General features: G+C 40.2%; 3 protein-coding genes across 3 annotated transcripts; 2 read left to right on the top strand and 1 right to left on the bottom strand.

Moving 5' to 3' along the window:
• The first annotated feature begins 2,983 nt into the window (after positions 1-2,983).
• Positions 2,984-5,350, top strand: LOC6557160. Its single transcript, XM_001984444.3, has 2 exons — positions 2,984-3,799; positions 3,859-5,350. The coding sequence occupies exons 1-2, from the start codon at positions 3,023-3,025 to the stop codon at positions 4,579-4,581; spliced, it is 1,500 nt and encodes a 499-aa protein (XP_001984480.1). The 5' UTR covers positions 2,984-3,022; the 3' UTR covers positions 4,582-5,350.
• A 13,480-nt stretch (positions 5,351-18,830) lies between these two features.
• Positions 18,831-19,181, bottom strand: LOC6558644. Its single transcript, XM_001984445.1, has one exon. The coding sequence runs from the start codon at positions 19,179-19,181 to the stop codon at positions 18,831-18,833; it is 351 nt and encodes a 116-aa protein (XP_001984481.1).
• A 5,415-nt stretch (positions 19,182-24,596) lies between these two features.
• LOC6557215 (probable serine hydrolase) lies at positions 24,597-27,391 on the top strand. Its single transcript, XM_001984446.3, has 2 exons — positions 24,597-24,832; positions 26,132-27,391. The coding sequence occupies exons 1-2, from the start codon at positions 24,776-24,778 to the stop codon at positions 27,134-27,136; spliced, it is 1,062 nt and encodes a 353-aa protein (XP_001984482.1). The 5' UTR covers positions 24,597-24,775; the 3' UTR covers positions 27,137-27,391.
• The last annotated feature ends 279 nt before the right edge of the window (positions 27,392-27,670 follow it).

Here is a 27,670-nt window from a genome sequence, read left to right as displayed (position 1 = left end):
GTCAAGAGCGTTCCTAATAACACATACCCATTTCCTTTTAGTTCCGGTTCAGCTCTTCTTCCTAAAAGGCGAAAATGTTTTGGGGAACGTCAAATGAGCAAAGTCTCTGTTAATTTTATCAGCTTTCGTGCTTCGTACTTGGGCTTCACTGGGCAATTCTATTTAAAGGAAAGTTTGCCTCATAAAACTCTCATAGTGCCAACTTCTTTTTTTTATGATTTGTCGCCATATGTCTGCTCGTGTGTTTGTCCAGCCTCCACTGACAATTGCCAAGCAATTGAATCGGTTCGCAACGGTTCCGCTCGGCTATTTCATAATGAAATACATAACTTTATTAATGCTTAAGCGCACACGAGCAAAGTTTCATTCCTAAATTTGCTTAGACTGGCGAAACAATAAATTTTCCATTGTCTGTGGCTCGGCGAACATATAATATGGGATGCCTCCAAATGCTTTTTGTTTGAGTGCGCGAATGTTGCCGCATAAATAAAAATATAATTGAGTTGCCTGTCAGAGCTGGCAGGGCGAAATGGCCGAAAAAGATGTGGGTGGAGGGAATCTGTGTTGTGGGTGGACAGTATTGATTTTGGGTCAGTTTTGCCCAGTTGCGCAACTAAATTAGATGGCATTAATTGGCCAATCGGTCTCTGCAGACAATTTTCCCTGGCACTTTTACTGCTTCCACTGAATGGTTGGATAAGGGTATTTAATTGATTAAACATTTTATAGCATTCTGCTGAATGCATTTTTATCCATTCTACAAATTTAATTGCATCGGTAAAACTTTTTGACAAGCAACAAATTACCACTGGAACTTTTTATCCAGGCTCGCTCTTTCCGTGCTGCTGCTGATGCGCCACATATTTAAATTGAATTATTTATTAAAATGTGCGGTGTATAACAGACACCAAATTTATAAAGTTTTAATTACATTTATTGATTTGATATTATACAGTCTTTATTTGGTAACAGATCGCATTTATGTGCGTTTGTTTGCCCGACAGCTGTGGAATATGGGCGGGCTTTAAATATTATGGAAAATTGCTTGAATTGTATATTAATTAGGGTGTGGTATTTGAGAGTAATGGCCATTACCATAGCTTTATGTTCTTCCATATTCCAATTTAGAATCCAGAAGCTGTAGCATTATAATTATACAATTCTGATGTGGTCTTTTCGATTTCAATAACATCGGTTTTGGTTACAGGTGCCTGAAAACTCTTGATTTCAATCGACTTACGCATCTGCTTTCAGTTGGATTCCCTGATTAACTTTATTCGGCAATCGCTGCTATTTTCACTTGTTAACTCTCTGATTGATGCTGCCTTACCTCTTTTAAATTCAACATATTTATAACCTGTTTGAAAATGCTTTATGTTGGAATTCGCACTGGTTTTTGTAGGAGCACTTGATTAACCAGCCCATCAATCACTTTGCAATACAAAATTGCCACTGCATACAAATCGCAATTAATTTACCCATTCGTTGTCAGTCTGCATGCCTTTGGCATTGTCTGTCCATCCGTCTGGCCATTTGTCTGTTTGTGTGTGCCTCTCTCTGAATGAATGTCTGTGTATTTGGGACGTCTGGGAGTGTGGAGAGAGCTTGGCGTGGGTTTACTGGCCATCGCCGCCTGTTCAGTGTTTGCAAATCGAGGTGTAGATTCGTGGGGACGCTGGGCATGCAACTGCGTTGACAACTGGATACACGATAGCGCTGCCATCGCAGATCATCAGAGCTGTGTTTGTCAGCATGTTTGCTAGCATGTCAAATTCTCATTTCATTGAAATTGACAAATATTGACTAAGAACTTGTGTGCAATCAGTGCTGGCAACATTGGCAAGTCTGCAAAAATGGGGGCGTGTGGTTTTGCAGCTTGTTGGCAGAACTGCAGCCAAGAAATCGAAGTTGAGGAGTCAGAAAATTTCAATGAGCCAAGGCGAAGCTCACAATTGACATATTCAACGAAAGTGAACATGGAACGGCTTTAAGCTGACTTTAAGAATCATATGGCACAGGACTATTATCAAGGCTGCAAGGCTATCCTGGCAGTCAGGGCAACAGACAAGGCCACAAATTGCTACGCAACTTTCCAGCAAATAAACTAAATTGTAAACGGCCACTCAACCCAAAAGTGGCAGAAATGGATAAGGCTCCAGCGCAATATGGTTAGAGGAGCCGGCAAGTTTTGGCTTTGTAGCAAGTTTCTCGACTTTTGTGCAACACACAAGACACCTGGGGAGCGAGTCAAAAAACAATTTTCGCTCATTATCATTTCAACATGTTGAATGCCCAAGTGTGTCAGATTGCTGCAGAAGAGCTAGTTAAAGCATCACAGGATGCGTGTGCGAAAGAGAGAATGCGAGCGAGATTGAGGGAGACAGCAGCAAATTACAATAGCAACACTGATGAAGAAGTTTACCATCAAATTGTTGTTGGCAATACTGCTGCTCTTTTGTGTTTGTTGTAGTTGCTCATAAATGCGCCATGAATAAATTAACTTCGAGAAAAGCAAAAGGCCCCAGCAGCGTTTGGATTTTATGCGAATGATAATAATAATTGAAGCAAGAGCAGCAGCAGCAGTTGAAACACACCTCCACATTGTCAAATAATAACAATCTACACTGCAAGAAATTCACTAGCAATGCCGGTTAATCTTTCATAATTAATGTTTGACAGAGACTTTTGCCCTCAACATTGATTATCTGGTTGGCTACATTTTACATAATTTGACTACTTCTAATTAGCAATAAGTGCGGCCATGAATTCATAATATTAATAACAATTTCTTAATTGTGCACTCCATTAAATTGATTTATTTAATTGCTTGAAACATATTAAAGTTCAATTACCTATGTATTGATTTATGTGTGAACCATACAGAAAACTTGTTTCTTCATATAAATAAATATAAACAGTTGCCGTATTGGAGCTTAGCAACCATTTGATATTCTTGTTACTAGACAACATTTGTAGAAAATAACCCTAACAGAAACAGAAGTCAACTAAGCGGTGCAGAAACATGTCGCAACATCATTCGAGGGGCACTTCGACAATCAATGCTAAATTGCGGCATTCTCGAGTGGGACAAGCGTTCTTTACTCTAAAGCGTCCTCAGGTCTTTCAGGTGCGCAAATCCCTCGTGGAATATGTGGACGATGAGCTGTTTGGGATGAATACATCGGTGTTCTATCAGCGCATTTTCATACTGTCCAAGAATGTGGAGCTCAAACGTGAGAGCCTCGTCAATCCGACGGTGACGGAACAGCGGCCCAGTGTAACGACTGCCTCAATTGTGGATGGAGAAACAGCTACTTTACGCACCGCCGAAGTCATTTTTAACGATGGTGACGAGCAGCACTACTCACAGCAGTCAACGGAGGACGGATTACCGGGCAACGAGGGTGTAGATGAGGCAGACTTGCCAACTAAAATTGCGGATCCAATCGATCCAGATTTGGAAACATTAACTCGCACTTTTCGCTTTGACGAGGAAGCAGCATCCACAGAGTCGGAGGAGGAGGAGTACCGAAAAACAGAACAAGTGGCACCTGCACCGCCCAAGGATATATTCGCACAGTTCACCGATAAGCTGCTAGCGCTGCACAAAGATTGCCGCGAGTTGTCCTATACACCAGATCCGATGTGCGGCATAGTTGTCTATATGAACGAATACACGATGATGATGCTGGAGAGCGGTGAAGATTTGATGGGCATCTTTTGCAATAAGCTGCTGGCAATTGTGGATGAGTTCTGGCAAAGTAATCGTGTCTTTTTGATAGAAGATCATATCAAAGAAGTGAGTGGTGTGTAGCGTTAATCTTGATTCCCTTGAATAGCAATTGCTTCTCCCGACAGCTGTACACAAAGGAGTTGGTGTTTAGACGCATTCCAGCTGTCTTTCTCAACGAGAAGTTTCCTCCGTCAACGCCCACGGATGAATATCTGATGGGGAAGGAGCACTTAATCATCAAGGACAAAATGTGTAATATATGTGCTCTAATACGAGATAGCCTGGAACCGTCTCACCCGGCAGAGAGGGCAACAGCTCATCTCAGTTCGATGCTCCAAACAGAACTGACAAGCACAAACGAGTTTGAGCAGGGTGACAGCGATGATGAGGACGGGCATAGTCTGCGTCTCAATCAGTCTACTAGTAAAGCCGCCCTATTGACAAGAGGCGTCTCGGAGATACTGCCACCGGAAATCTTCCGCAGACTGCTGCCGGAAGTCCAACGTATTGAACTGGTACTTTCCGCTGACCGATTCTATTATACGCTCGAAGATTTCGCCAATTTGTATGGTAAGGTACCGTTTAGACCCGATGACGATGGCAACTTCTGGCCCATACAGAACAACTATGTGCCGCCAAATATCTTCAAGCGTACTCCGTTCGATATTAATCTCACCTTTGCGGATTATGCCGCCGAAATGAAGAAACGCATGCAGGAGGAGCAGGAGAAGGCCAAGGCCGATCAAGAGGCTTCTGACGCATATGCAGCAGCTCAATTGCAGCCAACAGCTGATCGAACTGAACGGACGTCGACGCATCCGCGCAGCGAAGATGCCGATAACGAATAATACTCTCTACTCGATGCTCAACTCTGTTATAACATTTTCCGATTAATTTCGCTCAGTGTAGAGCACCATTGAAAATTATCAACAGCAGTCGTTTTCGCTGTTATCTACCCAAAACTCGCGCACGGCAACAATGTTTTCGCCTTTGTGCACATGACTGCATTCAATGTGAATGCGTGTAGGTGGTTGGCTGGGTGGTTGTGGTGGTGCGGCATATTGGCTTGAGCTGTGGCAAGTTTCGTGATTCTGTTGTTGTTTTTGATGTTGCTGTTGCTGCTGCTGCTGCCGATGCCGTTGCCGCTGTTGCTGCTTATGCTTTCGTGTTTTGGCTTGCCACTTGAATGGCTCGGCTTTGTTAACGTAAACATATATTTGTGCACATCCTTAAGAGCACCCACACATTCTAATGCATTAATATACTCGTGTGGGGGCCCGGGGCAGGTATAGGGGCGTGGGCTTTTAACACAAACCGCAACAGACGCCAACTGTCACTTGTAATGCCGTTAGTTTGCAGCTGTCAAAAACCGTTGCTGTCATTGTAAGTCACTTGACAGTCCAATATTCCAAACCCACAAACACACACGCACACACACACACACACGCAAAGGTCCATACACACATCCACACACATAATTATAGCAAACACACGTGCTGTGCTCAAGATATTCTCGGAATTCGCAAATCGCTTGAAAATTCTTAATGCGTTTAGGCAACAAATTTGCTTTAAAATTGTATATGAGCTTAGCTTAAATAACAACTAAATGTAATAAAAATAGAAAAGGTAAAACGGAAAGCTTGTTTAGAAATTCAGCTGAAAAGTTAATTAAACTTTTAGGTGAGCTGCAAGTTGTTTAACACGCACATGGGCTGCCAGTCAGTCAGTCAGTTGGCTGCTGCTGCTGCTGCTGCTGCTGCTGCTGCTGCAGGACATGCACTGACAAGGACACAATTCAATCAAGCACCACAGCAGCAGTAACAGCAACAACAACAACGAGTGTCAGCGCATAAACAAGGACATTGCACTCCAGGGTGCTGCTGACAGAGAGAGAGACAGAGAGGACAGCAGAGGAGTGGCGATGGGAGTGGAGCAAAGCCAAACATTTGCCATTGCAGTTTTCATAAACTGCCAGGCAGCAAAAGCAGCAACAACGACTACAGCAAACCAGCAGCAGCAGCAGCAGCAGTAGCAGCAGAGACAATGGCGATAAGCCGCTGCAGTCCAGGACAAAAAAAGACGAAAGCGCATGTTGCCACCATGTGGCCCACAACTTGAGGCGCAAACTCATAAATTATATGAGCAGAGTCTGAAAAAAGCATCTCAAATGACTTTTGGCTCTTCGTATATGTCAGTGTACACATGTGTGTGTCTGTGTGTTCTTGTATGTGTTGGCCAAAAGTAAAACTGTTTGCTGCAGTCACTTTAGGGTCGCTTGGGCATGGACAATCTAAAATACCACAGCACCACAGTGGCACCCGTGCCACTTGTCCATGTTGTCTGGCATGCCAAAAAGGCAAGCATAATTCGAGCTAAACTCAATTTGTTTGTAATGTAACGGCAGCAGCAACCAGATAATACACATATATGTATATAGAAAGCACAAAACAATTTTGCGCAATTTTCCACTGCGCTAAACGAATTTGAGGAATATTTTCTGCCACCAAAAAGAAATAATAATAAAAAAAAAAAAAAAACAAACAATAACAACAGACATAACAGAGAAAGCAAAAATAACATGTTGTGCATCTTGCTGTTACCCCAAAACAACGGCTTAGGAAAACTGGAGGCCAAGTTCGTGGTATAGTTCATACAAGACTGAGATTTGTGTTAGGGGAATTGCTAGAAAGATATAGATGAAAACACAAACAGAGAGAGAGAGAGAGAGAGAGAGAAAGTGCTGTTGCGACAGTGACCAAGGCACAAACACGAAAAAGTCTTTGCTAAATTAAAGTTTTCAAGCCAGACAAAAGTTGAGAATTTGAAAACTGCTTATTCATTTAAAGAATTAAAACGTATACATATAAATATTATTTCTAACTTTCTTTTAAATGAAAGCCTTATTTCTCAAAATATACATATAAATTAGCTCAAAGAAAATCATAAATATTAAAAAATTCAAACCAATCTAAAACTTTGTTTGCAAACATCAACAAATTCAATTAGGGCAATAGCCAACAAATCATTTTAAAATTCATAAGACGCTAACTTACAATTTTGCCTGCCACCTCAGGGTCCACTTAAAATTTCGACACAAATTTATGATAACAAAGTTAATGACTATCTATATGCATATATATATATATATATATATATATAATTACAGTCAGGTCATTCACATTAAATACACGCATGGGCTTTAAATCAAATTAAATGCTTCACAGCCCAAAACAATCAGCTAAAGGCCAACAAAGTTTAGCTATTAAATTTATCTAAGCTGAACGATAAATATGACAAATTAAACTTAGTATTTAAGACACACACACACACAAGCAAACCACGAACACAAGTCAAGTGGAATTAAGCGCAAAAAAACAGTGCAAATGGGTGGAAAACGAGAGAAGGCAAACTGAAAAGAGACACAACAGCAACAACAAAAATAAAGCCAACCACAACAACGGCAGTGGCTAACACATATTACCAAGATTTTTGTGCCTATCTGACTGACAGTTCCGTCTGTCTGTCTGTCTGTCAGACCACACGTCCGTCTTCCGTTCGTCTTCCATCCGTTTGGCCTTGACGCCAAGTCCGGAACTTGTGCGTCTTTCAAGTGCAGCAGCCACAGAATTTTTGTGTCTGCCGATGCGCATTTAATTTCAAACATTCAGTTTGTGTCATGTGTGTGTGTGTGTGTGTGTTGTTTGTGTTGCGTGAGTGTGGCTCCAAATTAGACTATATGCACATATTCTTTCACTTTATTGTTGTTTATCTTGATGCTGTCTGCCTGCTTTTTTTTACACTTTAACTCATATTTATTATCGCGCTGGTTTTTGGTTTCCTGCGCCATTAAAAGCCCACAGCAGCCGGAAAATGTTAGATGTGTATGTATGTATGTGTGCGTGTGTCCTTTTTTTTACTCATTCCATTTTGCGCTTGTTTATTATGTGATTATGCTTGAGTTTAACGCCAGCTGCGCGGGGTGTTTTTTGTTGTTTTCCTGTGGTTTTCTCTTCTTTTTTTTTTGAGTTCTTTCCCGGATATTTTTGTTTGTTGGCCGGCGGCTGGATTTTGGGCCTTTTCCCTGTCATATTTATATTTTGAAAGCGCAAAACGCCGCTGTCTCGCTCATGCTTTGATTATGGTTGCCCCATGATTGCTGTTCCTGTTATTGTTGCTGTCAGTCTCTGTCTGACTTGTAAATTACGTGGGTCATGGGGCCGTCGCCCTCGCTGCAGCCCGACAACCTCTTAAATTATATTGTTACCAATTTTGGCTGCTGTTGTGGTTGTGGTTACTGTTGTTCTTATACAGTACACTGACAAGTTGCCGGCTGTGACACTTTTGAAATACTCCCACGACTTTTGCTGAACTGTGTACTGCAGTTAAAAACATGATAAATTGCTGTTAGTTGGCGGAGAGAAAGTTAAGACATTAAAGCAGCTCTGTTGAATTTAATAGTTAAGTTCGAGCTATAACTAAGACACAAGATTTTTATTTTGTTTCTTTGAATTTGACTTGAACTTCCTTTGATTGGCGCTCACATAACTGCAGAATAATTTGAAGAGTTAAAGTGAAAGAATTTAAAACTGTTTTTTGAAAGCATTATAAATTTGATAATTATATTCGTAGAATAGGCAACTGTGGCTATTATCTTGAATTGCTTTCAATGAAGTTTTGCTTTCATCTTGTTAGCTGAGGCATTCCACAAATAATATTGCCGGAAAGCTGTCAAATACACTTCAAGTGCTTCAACTAATGTTGGATTTAATTATATATATTTTCCAAAGAGCTTGACAAACAAATAAACAAACCAACTTATACACGCGCACACACAGGCTGACATGTCTGTAATGTGTTGTGTTGTGCAGCATTTGCCAAAGTAAACAACGAAAGCGGCTGCTGTTAAAAAGCATTTCCAAGTCAAGCACAGCTGGAGGCACGGCTTTGCCGACGTATGCGGTGGGGTGGGCGGGGAGGTGTTAAATATTTCTCATTGTTTGGAGCCAAGTTTGACGCAGTTTTTTCGTTGCTTGACGAGTTGCTTACAAAACATTGCGAGTAATTAACTGCCTTGTCACATAAGTCGCATTAACACAATGTCACAAATGTCCTTGCTGCAGCAGCCAACATTCCCCAACACCCCCAGCACTCTGAGTCCCCACTATCTCATGACTTGCACTGCATGTCAACGACATTACGTATACGCATGGTATGCTTCTGTGCCACATGCGTTACATTTACATTTCGCATACATTGAGTTCCCCGCTGACTTATTAATACGGGTTTGTGGGCTACATGTGTCTCTGCCACGCATTCTTCGAGAAGTTGGCCAACAAAGTTTTTCTTAAGTCGTGAAAATCCCTTTGCTATCAAAATATTATCCAAAGGATTTGTCTGCCTAAGCGTTCAACATGAATTACAACTCACTGAAAAAACCTTTAAGTTACAAAAAATAGCGTGGAAGAATGCATTGATCAATTGGACGCGTAATTAAATCAACCTGCGAGCGTCGCTGAATTGAGTTAATATACAAATCCAATGGCAGTGAATGCCGCCAATTATTATCAATATTTTCTGTGGTCTCCACGCACATTTTTTGTTTTCATGCGCAAATTGTGCAGAAATATGTAAAAAATGAATCTTTTTGATTTAATTTTGTGGCTAGCGGGCATGCTGAAAAGTGATATGAAAAAACAGAGGGAAAACAATATTAATTTAAAATTATTACAGATATCTGGCATATTTCGTGTGATTGCTGTTAAGTGTATTAAATGTAAATAAATTTGTCACGAAAAAATTACCAAAATTGTACAAAAAATGCATTTCACTATTTAAATGAAACTGAATATAAATGGCAAATGTGAATTGTATTTTCAAAGATTTGCACAATATACATACAAAATGTGCATGTAATATAGCTGATTCATTTGAAAATTTAGTTTCAATTGTTGTTTATAAAATACAAATTTTTGAATTATCAATTGTTGTCCTACATTCATTGACAAACGTTGTTTTAAATTTTATTGTAATCTTGTTGTTTATTTGCACAATTTACAGCTTGCTAACGGCAAAGTTTAATTGCCGTACAATATAAAATGCAAATAGAAAAGCTACGTGAAATATTGTCATTTTATTGACATAACAGATAAATTTTTATTTTATTCGCCTAATGCAAACAACGTTCGAGCAAATATATTTATTAAATTGTAGTCAAATTGAAATCAACAATAATAATACGAAAGCAACAGACATCAAATTGTATTCAACAAATTCTCGCCTGAGTCAACGTACAACTTGGCTCGGCAACGCACGCACACAATTATCACCTCAAAATATTGATTATTAAGCGCATTTGGAATGCCATTTAAACACGCCCCGCCATCCCCCTTACTTCCTCGTGTGTAAATACAAATGTCTTGTTGTAGTTTTGTGTGAGATGTTTAGTAATTTTTGTTTTTTCTGCTTTGCATAAAAAGTGACAGTCCTTACAGATGTTAAAGTGTGTGTGTGTGTGTGTGTGTATCTGTGTGTGTGTCTGTGTATGTGTGTGTGTGTGTGTGTGTCTGTCTGTACTTGTCAGTATTTAGCATGCAGGTCGCCATTTGCGGCTGCTAATGAAGTAATTTCGAGGCATATCACGCATAATCCAAAGCACGTGAGCTACTTACAATGTAATTCGTTGTCTATTTGTTTGATATTGAAAAACGTATAGTTCGCTGGGCTTGATGTTCGAAAGCAGAGACGAGGCAGTGGGCGTGGCCAAAGGGATTGCCTATTGGGGATTGGGGCCGCTTAAGCCATGTCACACAACTGCTGTTGCTGCTACATACTTTTAGGCAAACAAGCCCGCCTGCTGGCTGGATTTGAAGTGCAATTCATTGTCGTTATTACGTGCCATGGCATTGAAATTATTTGCTAACCCCACACAGCACACACACAGCAATCACACACACAACGACACTCTTATTCATATATCGAGCTATTGATAACTCATAAATCCGGTCATTGATGAGCCACAAAATGGCATGACCATGGGGCATGTTATTAATTGCTTACAGCATATTTCAATATGCGTTGCTACAAGCTGAAACCACAAAACAGCTTAATAACTTAATGCCCGAAAAAGTTGCACACAGCAGACACACACAGACACTCTTAGAGCTGTGCCAGCTCTCTCGGTCATCGGGAATTGGTGATTCTTGGTATTGGCTTTTGCTGTAAGCCAAGTCGCACAATAAGTAACGATTACAATCTCAATTACTTCCTTGGCACTGCGATACGGTGTTTGGTGGCCAGTGGGTAGTGGGTACTGTGTGTGCCATGCCCACTCATAAACAGCACGCAGCGCACAGCAAGAAATTAACTTAAATGCCAGAGCAGAGAACCATTAACATTAACGTTGCCAACGAACGCCCACCAAATAATCTCCAGGGCAGAGTTTGCTCTAATTATACGCAACATAAAATTTACTCAGCACGAATAAAAGTTGTTCTGTTTTCGCAATTCACACACACATACATACTTGTATATTGACTTGGAGATGGAATTAACGAGCTGCAGATAATACCACCTGGAGTTACAGTATATACAAATATAAAGGACTGCAAAATTGGTGATTCGAATGCGGATGCGAGAACAATCAAAACAAAAGCAATACGAATTGTGCCGGCGGCAGTCTCCTGTGGCGTGCAGTTAAGTCCAAACTTTCCACGTTAACAAATAATTTGAAATTTGATTTATAATGCGAGAAAAATTTTATACATGTACTTTAAAACAATAAACAACTCATCTTTCAATGACGTACAAATATTGATTGAATGGTTATGGTTTCGTTTTTTCTTTTCTATCAAATTTTAGTTGGAGATTGCATCATACCTTTTTGTGGATATACATTTGACAAGAATTTCGAACTAGAATCGCGTTTCTTAGCTTTGATTGATGCATTATTCTGAACCCAAATCGGTTCAATATTGACAAAATTACAAAGTCACACACAGCCTACACCTAAAAAAAATCTTCATTTAAGATTTCAGTTCCGACAACTAACTAAAGTGGGAGGTGATTTCACTTAAGTCGTAACTTGGCAAAAACCTAGTTATGCGCAAGAAATTGGCTTATGTGTAATTTAGTCATATAACGTATACGCCTGAAGTGGCGGCATCAGTTGACATTGTCATATTTGGGACTTTTATTACAGCTGCGTGTGGTGAAGCTGTTGCATTATCCGAAGCACATCAAGTGCACTGAAAATTGCCATAAAATACGATGCAGGCTATGTGGTTGTTGAGGGTTATTTTCGGGTAGCTGCTGTGCCACGTGGCGTATACACATTTTATGGACCGCAGCAAGAATCAGAGGTGTTGCCACTGCAAAGCTTGTATGATAATAACGGGAGCTAATGCAGCACTTTTCAAACAGTTAACAGCTTTATGCACAGCTCATAAACTGACCCCGCATTAAGGATGTACGAGTGTACGTGAGTGTGTGTGTGTGTGTTGGTGGCAGAGTGAGTGTGCAAATAAATTTTTAGTCAACTGCAGCTAAAAAATCTGTTCATAAGTCTGAAGTAGGCGTTGCTGGAGCTGCATTTTCCTCGCACATTTTGTTATCCAACTACATGACACTGCTCTTAAGTCAACTTGTCAACAATTTTATATACACTGGCAGTGGAGCGGGCATAATAAAACTGTCGTGCAGCTTGACAGCACAGGAATGCAGACAGACTTGTCTGTCCGCTTAAGTGACATATTCGTGACTGGCAAGCTGGTGACAGTCGTACAAATTCTTTTTCTTTATTCCGAATTAATTGAATCACTCAGCCTGACTGCTGAAAAAATACATCAATTGACATTGAAAAGATAGCTTTATCAGAAAAACGCTTAACTGTTATCAGTAGACTGTATAACTTTGCTCATAGTAGAAGTGTACATAAAATTCGTTTATTGAAATATGTGAACGAACGAAAAACAGGAAAGGACTGAAAAGAATATAAGCTGTGTGTGTGTGTGTCTGTGGATGAAGTCCTTGCCGAGTATACAAAGTGGAAAATGCAATCTGCCATTTTGATTTAAGTTTTGCTTTGTTTTGAATTTTTATTTGACATTTAATGCCGTTGCTGGCATATTTTGTGCTTGCTTTCCCAATTTATTGCTAGCCATTTGTATGGACGTTGAGTTGTGGGCGATTCGTCAAATTGGACTCGGAGGATGAGGCGACGAGTAGGCGTCAATGTTAACGCTTACAGGCATAAGGGCAACGATGCAACCATAATATTTTCGAGGCCCTTAAATTAAGATTTAAAAAATAATTCACAAGTGTGTGTTCGTAAAATGACAAATCCTTGGTAAGGCGCATTAAAAAGTATTTTTAATTAAAATAAAAGCAAAGTTGAAAGCTTAAGCATTGAAACATGTCATGAGGCAATGCGAGACAGAGAAAGAATGAAAGGGGAGAGAGAGAGAGAGAGAGAGAGGGAGATAATGAGCGAGCGAGACGAATGAGTGAACGATGCCAAGTGCAAACCATTGGAGAACTTAAGCTGACCGCAAAAAATAATTAAAATTACATAAAAATGGACTCGTCGCAGCTGCAATTTGCAATTGCAGCCAGCAGCAGCGGTGCGAAATTCACGGCCGACTGCAGCAAGAACTCGATGCTCGTTGCATTACTTTTGCCATCTTCATTGGGCGTCAAACGTGGCGCATAACGGAGTAAGCATATGTGTTTGCCTGTGTGTATTTGCTAGCTTGTGTGTGTGTGTGAGTGTGTGTGTATATGTGGGTGATTTTAGCAAATAGTGTGCAATTCGTTGTTCAAAATTTACGTTATTTGAATTGTGCAAATCGGATTTGTACGTGACCAGGCCGAGCCAATGGCAACCGCCGGAATGGGGGAAAGGCGCGGACTGCGGGCAACGCTTGCACTAATGTTTACCCATGTGGTTGGCTCCAGTGTGTGTGTGAGATGGTGTGTGTTTGTGTGTGCTAACATTTGTGCCCAGACCTTACATCTTTCTGTTTGCCTTTGGCTCCACGCAGTCGGAAACAAACACAAACACACACACACACAGTAACACACTCATACATTTCCTTTATTTGCTGGAATATTTTTTTATTTTTTGGTTTGATTTCAAATTTAGCGTACCATTTTGTTTTTTATTTTTGTGCATACTTTTCAGCGCTCAACTTACATTTGCGTTGTCTCTCTATTTGTGTGAATGCGAGTGTGGGTTTGGCAAACGATTTTTGGACCCGCCTGTCTGACTGATACTTTGACCCATTTGGCAGCGACTAAGTCAACGCGTATGCGACTCACACGGCATTTGAATTTGCATTCTGGCTCCGAAAGTTCAACACGCTTCCAGCCATGAGGGCAAATAAGTATGTAAACGAAAAGCAAAATTGCACCAAGTATTGACACAGTGAGTCGTTGCAGTTTACCAACAGTTGCATTTATTACTATTCCATTTAAATAACTAATTGCTTGATAATCGCCAGAATCACAGAGACCGCGCTATAATTGTAACGGTCAATTATGGGCCGAATTAATTGTTGAACGGGTGAGTTAATGTTCAGGTGAGACGATTGACAATTAATAGTTCGCGATTATTAAATCAATAATTAAGTATAAAATATTAAAGCAAAGTACAATTCTTATATTGTACCCCCACTTTTTGAACAAACTGTGCAACGAAGTTTTGCATTCTGGTCGCAAAATGCAAAAAAGTGCCTCATGCAGTTTATTGAGAGCTCGTTATAAGCATTTTTTATATGAGTCGTATTGGCTATAAATTTATTTATTTACGGCCTTTCGCCACTGGCGCCAAATCGACTATCCAAATACTTGCACTTGTCATAAATCAATAATGGAATTATGGTAAAGATTTTACGAGCAGATCAATATAAATTTAATAGAATTTCGGATTGTTTACCAAATCACTTAAAGTTAATTGTTTTTAATATTTAATTGTAACAGAAATAACTATGAGCAATGAGAGAATTTTGTAAAATTCTGATGTTGGTTTATTGACATTTGACTCTGGGGCATTATATAGATATTTAATTGCGAGTAAATATTTTAAACACATGTACTTATGTGGAATACCACAAAATGTGGGCAGCTGTGCGACGTGTTTTTTGTGGCCACATTTGTCGACTTGGAAATCCGATTACAAATAATTTATTGTATATTGCGTATTTATTTTTGGTATATTTATTATAATTATTGCTTTTTATAGACGATTCTCTTCAGTTCGAGTTAAATGCGAGGGCAAATAGCTCATTGAGCTGCCCTTGTAAGGCACTTAATGTCGCAAGTCGCAATATGCAACCATTTGTTAACGAGTTAATTTTAATGAGCGATTGTGTAATCTGATGAATAAATCGGTATCATAAATTAAGTAGGTATTCTGCACGTTGATTATCAGGAAGTTGAAGTCAGTCTGCGCCAGCCCTCGAACAAATTTCTAATTTGTATAAGTTATAATTGTAATGAGCAAATTGTTTGCATTGAAATGCATTGCTTGTAAGTAAGCTGCATTCAATAGCAGTTTGTAACTATTGTTACTTTTTTTAAGGCAACTCGGGCTAACGGAGAAATGTCAAACGCTAATGGCTATCGTTTCGCATATCATTCCTATTTTATTTTTGTAATTTGAAAGCAATTGCTATTTGGAATTCACTGTTTGCCGTTCTGTTTATGGCAATTGCGCTGCTAATTATGCAAAACCCAATGACTGTTAAATGGTTGAACTGCAATTGCTGGAATTTCACTGGAATTGTTACGATTTACCATTGAGTCTCCTGCCGCGTTTCTCGCCGCATGCATGGCTCCAATTAAAGACTCAATAAAATTCAATTGCAAACGCGTTCGCTTGTTTCACATTGCAATCGACCTATTGGCTAATTGAGCCAACCATAAAACGACTGCAACTGGCGTTTGGCAACTAGGCAGGCTTTGTAAGCAGCCATTGTGGCCGACGTCCCATCAAACTGTCAGTGTGGCCAAATGTAGCAAAATTCCCATCAATATCTCAATAAATATCGACGTCATAGCGAACTGTCATGTTGCATGCGGACAAACAATTACAACAACACAAAGTCGTCAAATCAACTGTAAATTATGAGAACATTTCCATCTGGGCGTTCATTATTGAACAATTACCAATTATGGACATTGCAATTGGATTCCTATTTTGCAGTATTCACTTTAATAATTCAGCTAAAGTAGATAACTTTAATACAAATACAAGATTTCATATTCCCCTTTGTATCAAGCCACTTGTAATGTAGATAACAGGCTAATAGTGATTTAGTAATAAGACTGTAAAAGAACATCTGTAAATAACATTGATATCGATATCGATCGATATCAAATGTGTGATCACCGACTTGAAGAAGAAGAAGACACACCTCGTATTTACTTGCAACGCTCATGCTTGAATTTATCTTCATGAAAGTTTTTGGCTCAATTTAACGGTCATATCTTTCGTTTCATAATCCACCTTTTCGGCTGAAGTCCCGTTGTCCATGCTCTTTTCGAAAATAAATAGCAAACTTTTAAACTGAACACTAGTTGAGAATTACGTTAGCAGTTTTTGTGCGCTAAGGGAAGAGACAAATGAAAATTACGGGAAAGCTATGGTAAAAACCACAATGCTCATTTTCGGTATCATTGCACAACAAAATGCCCGGCAATTAATACAAATGATGCTGATGAGAATGATAATGCAACGGAAGAAGAAGCAGAAGCAACAGCAGTACAAGATGAAGCTGAAAGCTGAAAACTAGAGCCGCGCAGCAAACTGACTGCCAAGAAGGGGGCTGGGAAGAGAGGCAGCTCAGCGGAAAGCCAAGCCAAAGCTAAAAGGAAACGGCAACAATATTACGAGAGTGTGTGTGTGTGTTTTTGTTGGTGTTGGTCTGCACAGCATCTGCAATCTCAACTTCGCATGCATGAAAAATGCAGCTCATCTACTTAATGCGCGCGACGTGCCGTGTAGCGTTTTAAGGGAACGGGAAGAGCGTTGCAATTGCAACTATTGCCGGAATGAGGCAAGAGGAGAGTAAATAACAAGCAAAATGAATGCTTTCTCTATCCTCTTCTTCCTCCCCCACTAGCCTAGTCTCAATATCAGTTTGTTTGTTTGCTTGTCGGATGTGCGGATGTGCTGCTGAGCATGGTCTTTTGGCTGCCTTGGCAAATTGCCTTTGCGGGTGTGCCAGTCAAGCTCTCTTTTTATCTCTGTGTATATGTGTGTGTGTGGGGGTGTGTGTATTAACGCTTTATAAATTGTTAATTATAATAAGTCCAAGCATAGAGAGTCCAACAAACAAGTCTGCTTAAGTCCAACAAATGTCGACATGATTTACATAAGAGCTTAGCATTTTATGCTGATGCACAATCCTTGAGCTGGGTGTGTCCAGTTATGAATAAGGCCATGCCAGATTTGCCGATACGTATATATATAATACGTATATAGTAGATATCTATAGATATTGCTATTGCCAGGTTGCCGCTCATTATGGAGAGGATGTCGTTGGTGCTGCTTCCGTTCTGCTTTTTATCGCTGTCGCTGCTGGCGCTAATCCGACTGACATTTTCATTTTACACATGAGCAACGGCACACAACGAAAAACTGTCATTGATAAAAATGAAGCACGCTCACGTACAAATGCACAGACACACACACAAGTAAGCAAACACACACACACACAAGTAAGCAAACACATAAACACACACACACACACGGCCAGAGGATTGTTGCCGCACAACGTGTCAAACATGGCGTATGTGTAATATGGCTCCACTGCCACCACTTGCACAACAATGCATAATTAGAATTACAACAATAATAATCATGATTATAATGACAGCTTGCACGCATTATATACATATGTGTGGGAGTGTGTCCCTGTATGTGTACGTGTGTGTGCATAATTTATATGCAGCTCAAGCAAATATGCAGCTTACAACTAAAAATTTCTGTTCATTTATAATGCAAGGCAAAATTTTGCTGAATTTGCACAATGTCTTCAAGTGTTTCATCCACGCACACCCTCCTCTACCATCGCACACACACACACACCCACACACAGAGACATTGACACGCAAACATGCAGGCACATTCTGCCACGTGCTTAAGAAGATGATGATGATAGATTTGCTAACAATTGCGACGCTCAGCGCTGAGCGCTTCCAGCTTCATGTGCGCTGCCATCTTGCCTTATCTGTACCAAAATGGAACAATAGAAACTGAGAAAATAGCAAGCACTTGTTATGACAAGATGATGCTCTTCAGATAAAGGTTGCCACATTCATTGATGCCGCTTAAGAGAGCAATTGCCGTTTTGATCACCTCATACAAATATGTGGTAATAATTCTAATTAGGTTCTACTTAATAGCCGAATTATTGGGAAAACTGAAATTAATTAATGGGCTTATTGTGGTGTCTATAAAGGAAATTCTTCTTGGAAATTGATTATTTTTTAACAAGAAAGTAAGTAAATAAGTTGTATAATCAATGACTGCCTGTTAATTAATGAATTGTTCAAATTTCTACCTTTATTGTACACAACTTTCCACAAACATTTTAAGAAAATCAACAAAACCCACTATGCTTCTCAGCCAGAGTAGAGCAAATTGCTGACATTGTTGTTGTGGTGTGTATGTGTTTTGTGTCTTTAGCTACTTTGTGATATATTTGTGGCAATTTAATGGTTGCAGCAACACCCATGAGATCAGCTGACACTCGTGTCGCAAGCGAAGACAATTTTTCAAACAGCAGCCGCCGGCGAAACAACTGTGACAATTGTGAGGCTGTAAATGTGGCAGATCATTTTTGTGTGGCTTAGAGAAAAGTAGAATAGAACATGCGAAGAACATCAGTCAAAATGCTTAAGCAGAGATTTAACTTTTATAAATTTTATTAATGGCCAAAGATGCGCTTCGAAATAATAAGCAGTACTGCTGAATACTTATAATTAATTATAAATATTTTCGCAAGAAGACATTGGTGAAAATTGTTGTTGGCACATTGTGTCTGGCTACTCCAGCTAGAAGCTGGCAGTGCCGTATGGCGAATGAAGCTGTTGACGTCTAATTGGGATTGAGCTTCAGTTCAGCGCTGGCCGCATTGAGGCGCGACTTGGTTGGCAAATTGCGCTCCTTCTTCTCCACAAAGATCTGATAGTGGCCCTCGCCATAGCCAAAGCCGTGCATGGTCTTCCGCATGGCATCCGGTATGAGCTTGAAGCCGCCGCGGCGCCCCACTGGCGGCGAGTCGAGGCATTCAACCGACTGGTCCGATTCGCATTTGCAGTCGGGCTTCTTGCACGCCTTGTTCTCAATGATGCAGAACAATTGGAGACACTTGCGCATGATATAAATCATTAGCAAAATTATCAAATTGCTCGCCAGTAGATGCTTGCGCGGCGCCAGAAATAACATTCTGACCGGGAATACACTGGGCACTGACTATCACAATACGATATGCGGTAGCTGCTCTTTTTTTTGGTTTGTTCGACTCTCACTGATTAAGAACCAAACGACGACTGAGTGAAGGATGCAGCTAACGCTTGACTATTTATAGGTCTGTCAGAGACTGTCTGTTACCTACCACTTAGGTAGCTTAGGGTTAGGTCAGTCATGGATAGGTCAGACTGTACTTGCTGCTAGGTACTGACGATACTAGTCCTTCAGATTAGGTAATAACCATGTCAGTCAGCCAGCCAACTGGCGTCAGGCCTGAAGTTTTTATGAGTTTGTGGAAAATATCAACGCAAATATTGCTTTATCACACAGGCAGCAATAGCAGCAGCACTTCCAGCTAACTCTCAGCTACAGTTGGCAAACACACAATGTCACACACACACACATATGCTACATATGACGGAAAAGTGAATTTCCCGTTTCGTCTTAGTCCTAAAAAAAAATTGCATAAATTCACAAATTGAATATAAATAAATTTCCTGCAGCTACAGCGAACAAAAAGGGAAGAAGAACGAAATCAATATCTACGAGCACTCAATGCTCTGCATATGGCACGTGCCACGCCTCCCCATCGCCCAATCTTCAGTCAATTCAATTTGCGCTGGAGTCGCACAAAAAGTTCCATAAAAAAGTGAAGAAAAAAAATGTGTGTAGTATGTTGAAAAACGTCGTGTGCAGCCTTATATCAGCTGGGACGGACTTCTAATCAATGGTGCGACCGCTCATTAGGACGCCAAAAAGTTTACGTTCCATTTTCCACCTGTCTGAAAAAATATACCACATCCCTTCCCTTCTCTCTCTCTATCTAACTTTAACTGGGGCGATGTCAGCGGCAAAAAGTGACAAACTTTAAGGAAGACCTTCGCGTAGCCTTAGTGATTATTTTCTTCTTCTTTTTTTTTATATTTTTATATATTCATTGTGCAATTTGCCAACTTGTTCGACCACTGCAGCCCCAACAATTTGCCTTCATTTGTTGACTTAATCATTTGATTGCGTTTTTCTGCATGGCACTGATTGAATTTCTGCGCCAGTTCGTGTTCAGCCTGGGGAAATCAAGCTAATTAGTTTAATTGATAGTTTTGGTCGGGCTTACGGGATTTATTTTCCTCTATGTTTGGTCTGTCATTTTATTTTTTCGATTTTGGCTCAGACACAAATTACGCCAAGAGAAAGTTTTCCGTCAGGATGTGTGGCCAGTTTTTAGCGGCTTACAAATGTGTGTTTCTGTGTGTGTGTTTGTGTCTGTGTCTATGTGGGCTAAGACCAGTTAGAAAGATTATGCGATTTAAACAAAATTAAAGACTTCTTTTTTAATCTTATGATTTGGGATTCTCATTCTCTTAGTTTCCAATTGATCTTCAAACAAACCAGAGGGTTTATTTTGTTATTTGTTGCATTAAAACTTTTCGGCTTTTATCATTTCAGATAATAAATGATGAATAACAATCTTCCAAAAGACGAAGCTAAAATAAGTCTTATTGGTTGCATTAAAATTGTTCCGCTTTTATCATTTCAGATAATAAATGATGTATAACAATTTTTAGTGCCTGATTTATAGCAGTATTTCAAGTACTTTTCAATCTTAAATTTTAACAGTTCGCCAAGCAAGGCACATTTTTATTATGATTTTACGATTTTTGGTTGATTTTCGCTTAACTGCTTCAAGTGTGGACCCATTTCGACTTACCACAGCTAACAGAGACAATTGAATATTTGCGAGCATATAGGAATATATATATACATATACTTATATATGGAGCCCAATATTTATGTGCCGCATGTGCTGGCATTTAAGATGAGTTTTTGATGAAAGCAAATATATTGGTCTGAATGGAGGGCATATAAATCGTGGCATGCCACACGGCGCACGTCCTCCGTAAATTCTGAGGATAGTCTGAGGAGCGTCGGCGTCAGAAAAGCCCTCACGACGTGCACTTTTGGCAGCTTTCATAAATATTTATGATACAGCGGCACAACATTCCACAGCTGTCTCTTGTTATAAGAGATATTTATATATAGATATATATACATATATGTATGTGTATCTGAGACACAACAACAGAAAGCCAAAAGGTGCGTTACCTTAACCCGCCAGTGGCCCTGGATTTTCATGACAATGCCAGACGAGCGGGCGGGCTACTCAGACCCATAAATTATGCATTAAAAAGTTCAACGTTCAACTTGAATTTGATTGTGTCTGATTCTAGCACGGTAATTGTGGCAGCAGCACGCGCCGTAGTAAATCTGCAACGTCTCCCCCACACCCCCGTCCAATTGTTTACCGGAACTTCATGTTGCTACCTGTCGCCAAAGTTGGGCTTGGCTCTCTGCAGCCACGCAGCTATTTGAAGGACATTATCCTGCAGTCACACCGTCACAACAAGCTTCAAGCGGATAAAAGAAGAAGAGGGTAAAATAAAATTTATTTTAATGCGATTTGCATTTATTTCGCTTGGCGAATTCTTGGCGTCCTCTTGCCCCCTTTTGGCTGCCTGGCAACCAAATTGTGTCTTTAATTCTATTGAAATTGTCATTTCAGTGAGTTGGCCAAAAGTGTAGCCTGTACCACTAAGTATAATAGCCAAAAATTGTCCGCTTACTTAGCAAACAACCGATTGGCGAGCTGATGCAGATGCTGAACAAGACCATTAGGCAAAAGGTAACTGGAGCACATTGTGGGTGCCGCCTTTTGCAACAGCAATAGCAGCTGCATCCATCAGACCAAACAATTTCCGTCAAATTTCCATGCGCTGACAAAAGCTTTTCACTTGAGTGCCACACAAAAGCCAACAGCAGTAAAACGGCTAACGGCAGCAGCCAGGCTCAGCAGGCTGTTTGAGATACGTAAGTAATGGACAAATTAACTGAATGCCAAGCCGCAGATAAGATACACTCTAACAAGTTTTGCGAGTGAAGATTCAAGTTATGTAGTATCTATAACATTAACACACTTCAGATATCACTGTGCATGTTTCTAAATTATCAAACATTTGCTGGGATTTGTCCAAACTTTCTTCTGCTGAAAAAACGTACTCATTGATTGAAATATATGCTTGAAAATGTAGTCAAATTTAATACGCGATTCCATACATCTAATCCACTTGTATCGAGTACACTTTTGAGTTCGCTGCTCATTGTGTCATTTTTACTTCATTGCTTTGAGCATTACCGGCCCGATTCCAAAGTTAGGTCACTCCAATTCTCTGTCAAGCATACTTATGCTAAAGGCCCGTTACGTTGCTGCCATTGGCGTTGTGCCTGTCAGGCTCTTAACAGGCATATTCAAAGCCATTACTTTGCATTTTACACCTGACAACAAGGTGGTAAGGAGGTTGGGGCACGAACAAAGCGCTCAGCAGCCACACAGAGCACGTTGTGGCACTTGGCATAGATCCAGAAATAAACATACTTAGGTATATACTATAGGTAATATCAGCACAAATGAAACTGAATCGAAACGTTGGCCAGCCAACCAGCTACAGCTACAGCAACAACAACGAAAACAACAAGATGACTGAGACAATTGTTATCGCAGCTGCTGTCACGAGACCATTGGATTGGAGCCACCGCCGTAGTCTGTGGCATTCACTGTATCCTATCCGCGAACGGTCATTAGCCAACGTGGCTGCGGCCAACTGACCAACTGACTTCTGGCTCAATTCTGCTTCCCTGGTGCGGGCCATCGTCATTCAAATGTCATTAGTGCGAGGCTTGGGTCAAGAATGCAGCCAGTTGCAAGCAGGTGAGCAGCACAGAGCAGGCGCAAGGCATCATGCGGCATACAGCATATAGCATGCGGCATACAGCATATAGCGGCATGCGGCATGCGGTATGCGACGCTCACTCGTAATTTTATTTCGAAAATGAGCACAATTTGCCGGATTGGCGCTCCGTAGGATGTGCACTTGTGCCAACTCCTTGACAGATGCATTTGATTAAATCCTGCTGCCGCAGTCGGTTAAGCGATGCTTAAGCTCCTTTCCGGCCTTCATCGACCCCTATCCATTTATCCTTGTTGCAGCCACTGGTGCGAATCCGTGGCCTTTCCTTTTTAATTGCATTGAAATTAAAACGGTTTGCATGTTTCACGGGACAGATTTATGATTGCGATACGTTATTTATCACACACACACATACATCCCTTTCGCCATTTTCCATTTTCAATTTCAAAAAGATTTATGTTTTAAACGGTTTTTTTTGGCAAACCGAAAACTAACCGCTGGCACCAATATTCAGCTGTTCGTTTTGATTATATTCGTGGGATTTAGGAATCGAACACTAAACTAACAAACAATTGGATTGTTGTCGACATCGGCATTGTATGTTAATGGAATTTTGAATATGTTTTGCTGAGTGCCGTTGAAATCGAACCAAAGAGCTCAATAAATATTTATTGTTATTTTAATATTTTTTTAGCGTATTACCGTTTGGTTGGTATTGCACAAAAACTACAATTGCAAAACCAATTGAACGCAATTATTTTTATGAAAATTCTTGCTCTCAATCAAACTATAAAATTGTATAGCTTATAAATGCGATTTTTTACTTTGGGGTATATTCAGCACTCAAAAATTATATGAAAAGTTAATTGGATCCACATCATTTTATTATCTGGTATATAAATTAGGATGTTCATTCAAATCTGACAAAGTAAATACAACTTATGTGTTTTTTAATTGATTGTTTTTGCTAGATGTCCCGATGATCGGGATTTTTTATTTGCGTAGCAATATATTGTTTAATATGTTAATATTTATGTTAAGCTTAAGTTTGCTAAAGACTACAAACCTGCAAATAAGCAAGAATTTTGATAACCTACTTCGCATATAAAAGCACAGTTTTATATGTTTGCTTTAGGATTGCTCAAACTAAGAAGTAGATTGACAACTTTTTCCAATACTGCGTACATTTATTTTAGCTCTTAAGTGCCACTTAACGATACTTTTATGAAAAAGTTTGACGCTTGTAATGGCAGCTTTTAACAAGCTCATAATTGGCGTTGTTCGATCTCTCTCTCTCTCTCTCTCTCTCTCTCTATTGCTTGAGCTTTTCGATCGTTGCTCAAGAGCTTTAATAAAGTTTAGTTGATTAACAGCATTGTTGTTGCTTAATTTGTGCTCTGACTGTTTTTAAGTTTTGTTTGTGTGATAAGTGACAAACGCTGAGCGGAACCAGCTTGTTGATAACTCACTCACTCATTCTCTGACTCGCTCTCTCGCTGTCCCTCTTTCTTTTGCTTTGTCAGGTATTTTTCTTCGCACATGCATCAATTAGCTGCTAATGCGTCTGATTAAAGGTCAGACTTCGTTCATCGCTCTCCGCTCACATTTTCTCGAGAACTTATTCAGCGCGACAAACCAAATTCGCTTTAGTTTAGTTTGCGCGCTGTTTGTGTCCATTGCTCCGCTGCTCGCATATTATTTTTAGTAGGGAAAACGTTTGAAATATTATAATATATAGTATAAATCAACATATGTACATATAAATATATATATATATAATAAATGTTCGCAATTGCTGCCTAGATTATATCATATTAAGCAGACAAAATGACAGGAACGTCAACGGCAAGCAATGAAATGGAACAAACTGATGAACAAGAACAGGTAATTAACTACCCCGAGTGCAGCTCATAAACATTGATTAATTGTTGAGGAACACGAAATACACAAAATGTTTATTTCGCTTATCGGGATAAATATAAATTAAGTTGCGTGTCTAGACTCCGGAGTTACCTTTGAACCGATTCAATTGCAACTGAACTTTGCATCTTATCGCTATGGGTAAATGTGTAACGACTGTTGCTGATAAGATTTCCAGCCGCGTGAATCAAAGTCAATTGGAAATTATATGTATATACAGCTACCCAAATCACATTCATGAAAAGACCATTCCAAGACAATTCAGCGTCAGATAAGTGGAGTTTTGTGGGCAAGTTGCTGTTATTAAGCTCATTAGAAGTTCATCAAAATGTTTGGGGCGCAAAACTTTGCAGACTTTGCGTCACACTTGAAAGCATTTTGCGCTAATTTTCAAGTTGATAGAACGAACTCTTCGGCAAAAGCAAAAGTGTCGTCAAAAGTTTTTTTTTCTTTTTTGCAACGCGCAACTACGAAAATCCATTTGTCGACACTTAAAGTTTGCATGCGATGCAGTCAATTGCAGAATAGGCAGCTCCATCGTTTGCTTACGCCCAACTGTAACCAACTACGCCATCTGCTAACCAGAAAAAGTAAAGAAAAAAAATCGAATACAGATGATAAATTGCTCACTGGTGTCATACTGAAAGCTGCCCATCAATCTACACATGCGCCGCTTAGTTGTCAATTGAACTTTTCACGTGTAAACCAAACCATTGATCAAATCAACTGCAACTTGGATTGCAGACGACTGAAATATACCCTTACTTAGCTACGAAATGATAATAATAAAATGATTATTAAGCATGAGAATTTCGTTTGGCTTTACATTGCGATTAGACTAAACGTAAATAACTCATAAATAATCATATCTCTTTTGGTATTTCTTTTATTTTGCTTATATTCCATTTAACTTGAGACTTACCAAATTCTTTACTATACTTATCTCTTTTGGCACATTGTGTATTTTATTGCTTGGCAGTTAATAGTTATCATCGATTTCTGGCTAGCTAGTCCCAAAATGACTTTAGATACATTTGTATTGTTATTTTAACACGCTCGAAAAGGCAGATTTTTGGAATGAGATGACAGCCTTTGTTTGCGTTTGTGTTTGCGAACCCTTTCAGATTGCTCGAACACCTTCGGGTTATTCCATATATACACAAAGTTTGGCCTGTCAATTAGCTGTGTGAGTGGCAACTAACCCGTTTCCTACCTCTCTCTTTCTCTCTCTCTCTCTCTCCCTTTCTCTGACGTTGCTTGCAGCCGATGGATGTGCGAATCAATATGCCCTGGGGCTATGTGGTAGGCCGCTGGTATGGCAATCGTCAGGTACGTCCCATATTGGCCCTGCACGGCTGGCTGGACAATTTGGGCACTTGGAATGAGCTATTGCCACTGCTACCGAAGCACCTGGGCGTGCTTTGCATTGATCTGCCTGGGCACGGTTTCTCGTCCAAGCTGCCGGAGGGGATTGCCTATCATTTTGTGGACTACCTGTGCGTGATACTGCGCATTATGGAGGAGTATGGCTGGCAGAAGGTGTCACTGATGGCGCACTCAATGAGCGCCATGTTGTGCTTCATCTTCGCCTCGCTCTACCCGAATCGCCTGGATATGCTGATCAGCATTGATATTGTGAGGACACGCTATCGCAAGCCACCGTCCCAAATCGATTACCTGCGCACCAACATCGAGCGCTACATGGTCGAGGATGAGCGCTTTGCAAATGCCAAGCGCGAGGAGCCACCATCTTATACGTGGAACGAACTCGAGCATGTGCTGCACAAGGGTTCAGATGGTTCGGTGGCCATGGAAAACACCCATCACATACTGGAACGCAATGTGGCCAGATCGACCAAGTATCCGGAAAAGTATTTCTTCTCTCGAGATGGACGCTGCAAGTATTACTTTGAGTTCCACACAAGTCCACCCTTTGCAGCCGAGCTTGCGCGAACGATTCGCAATGTTCCATACTGTGTGATCAAGGGTTCTGAGTCGAACTTTATCGACGAGGAGAGTCAGGAGGTGATTGACATACTGCGCTCTAATAATCCACACTTTGAGCTGCACGAGGTTAAGGGCACACATCATGTGCATCTGAACAATGCCAAGGGTGTTGCCGAGATTATCAATCCGTTTATAATGCATCATAGACCGCCACAGTTGGATAATTGGACGGTGGATGCGGAGGAGTTGCCCGAAGTGGTGCAAGACTTCGCATTAGCCGTGGATGAGGTCAAGCGGAGAAAGAGAAAAAGTAACCTCTAGCTGTTGCACTCACCTCTGAGCAGCGGACAGCGCGAGGATAAAAAGCTTTTCCAAAATTAAGATAAGGCTATCAAACAAATTAAACTGTAATTTAAAAGTCTAGCTATTTAAACTTTCACCAAACTCAGGTAAACTTTTAATTTGACATTATTAGTTGTCAACCAAAAAAAAAAAGAAAAACCAAAAGAACCCTCTTTGGTACATAATATAAAAACTCTAAATGAGCGTCTGCTTTTTACATTAATTACCTTTTTTTAAGTGCTTCAATATTGAGGGGTTTTTGTAATCCCCGCTTATGCGGAATATAAATTAGTTTTAAGCATTTTGAATGTTGTCTAAATTACCACATGCACCTTTTTTCGATCAATCAACTTTGGGCTGGCATTTAATTTCGCTTTAATCTTTGGGTCGCAGTTCATTGGCCACTTCATTAGTGATAAGGGAGCCAGGATATGGATGGTGGCACCCACTTAAAAACAATGGCGTTGCACAAAACAAAAGGGCCAAAGCGATGTTGATGTGTATGTGTGTGTG

Source organism: Drosophila grimshawi, unplaced genomic scaffold (genome assembly GCF_018153295.1).
Source record: "Drosophila grimshawi isolate 15287-2541.00 unplaced genomic scaffold, ASM1815329v1 contig_44, whole genome shotgun sequence".
Taxonomy (NCBI): domain Eukaryota; kingdom Metazoa; phylum Arthropoda; class Insecta; order Diptera; family Drosophilidae; genus Drosophila; species Drosophila grimshawi.
The sequence above is the reverse complement of the archived record's forward strand: the minus strand, read 5'-3'. Positions and strand labels throughout refer to the sequence as shown.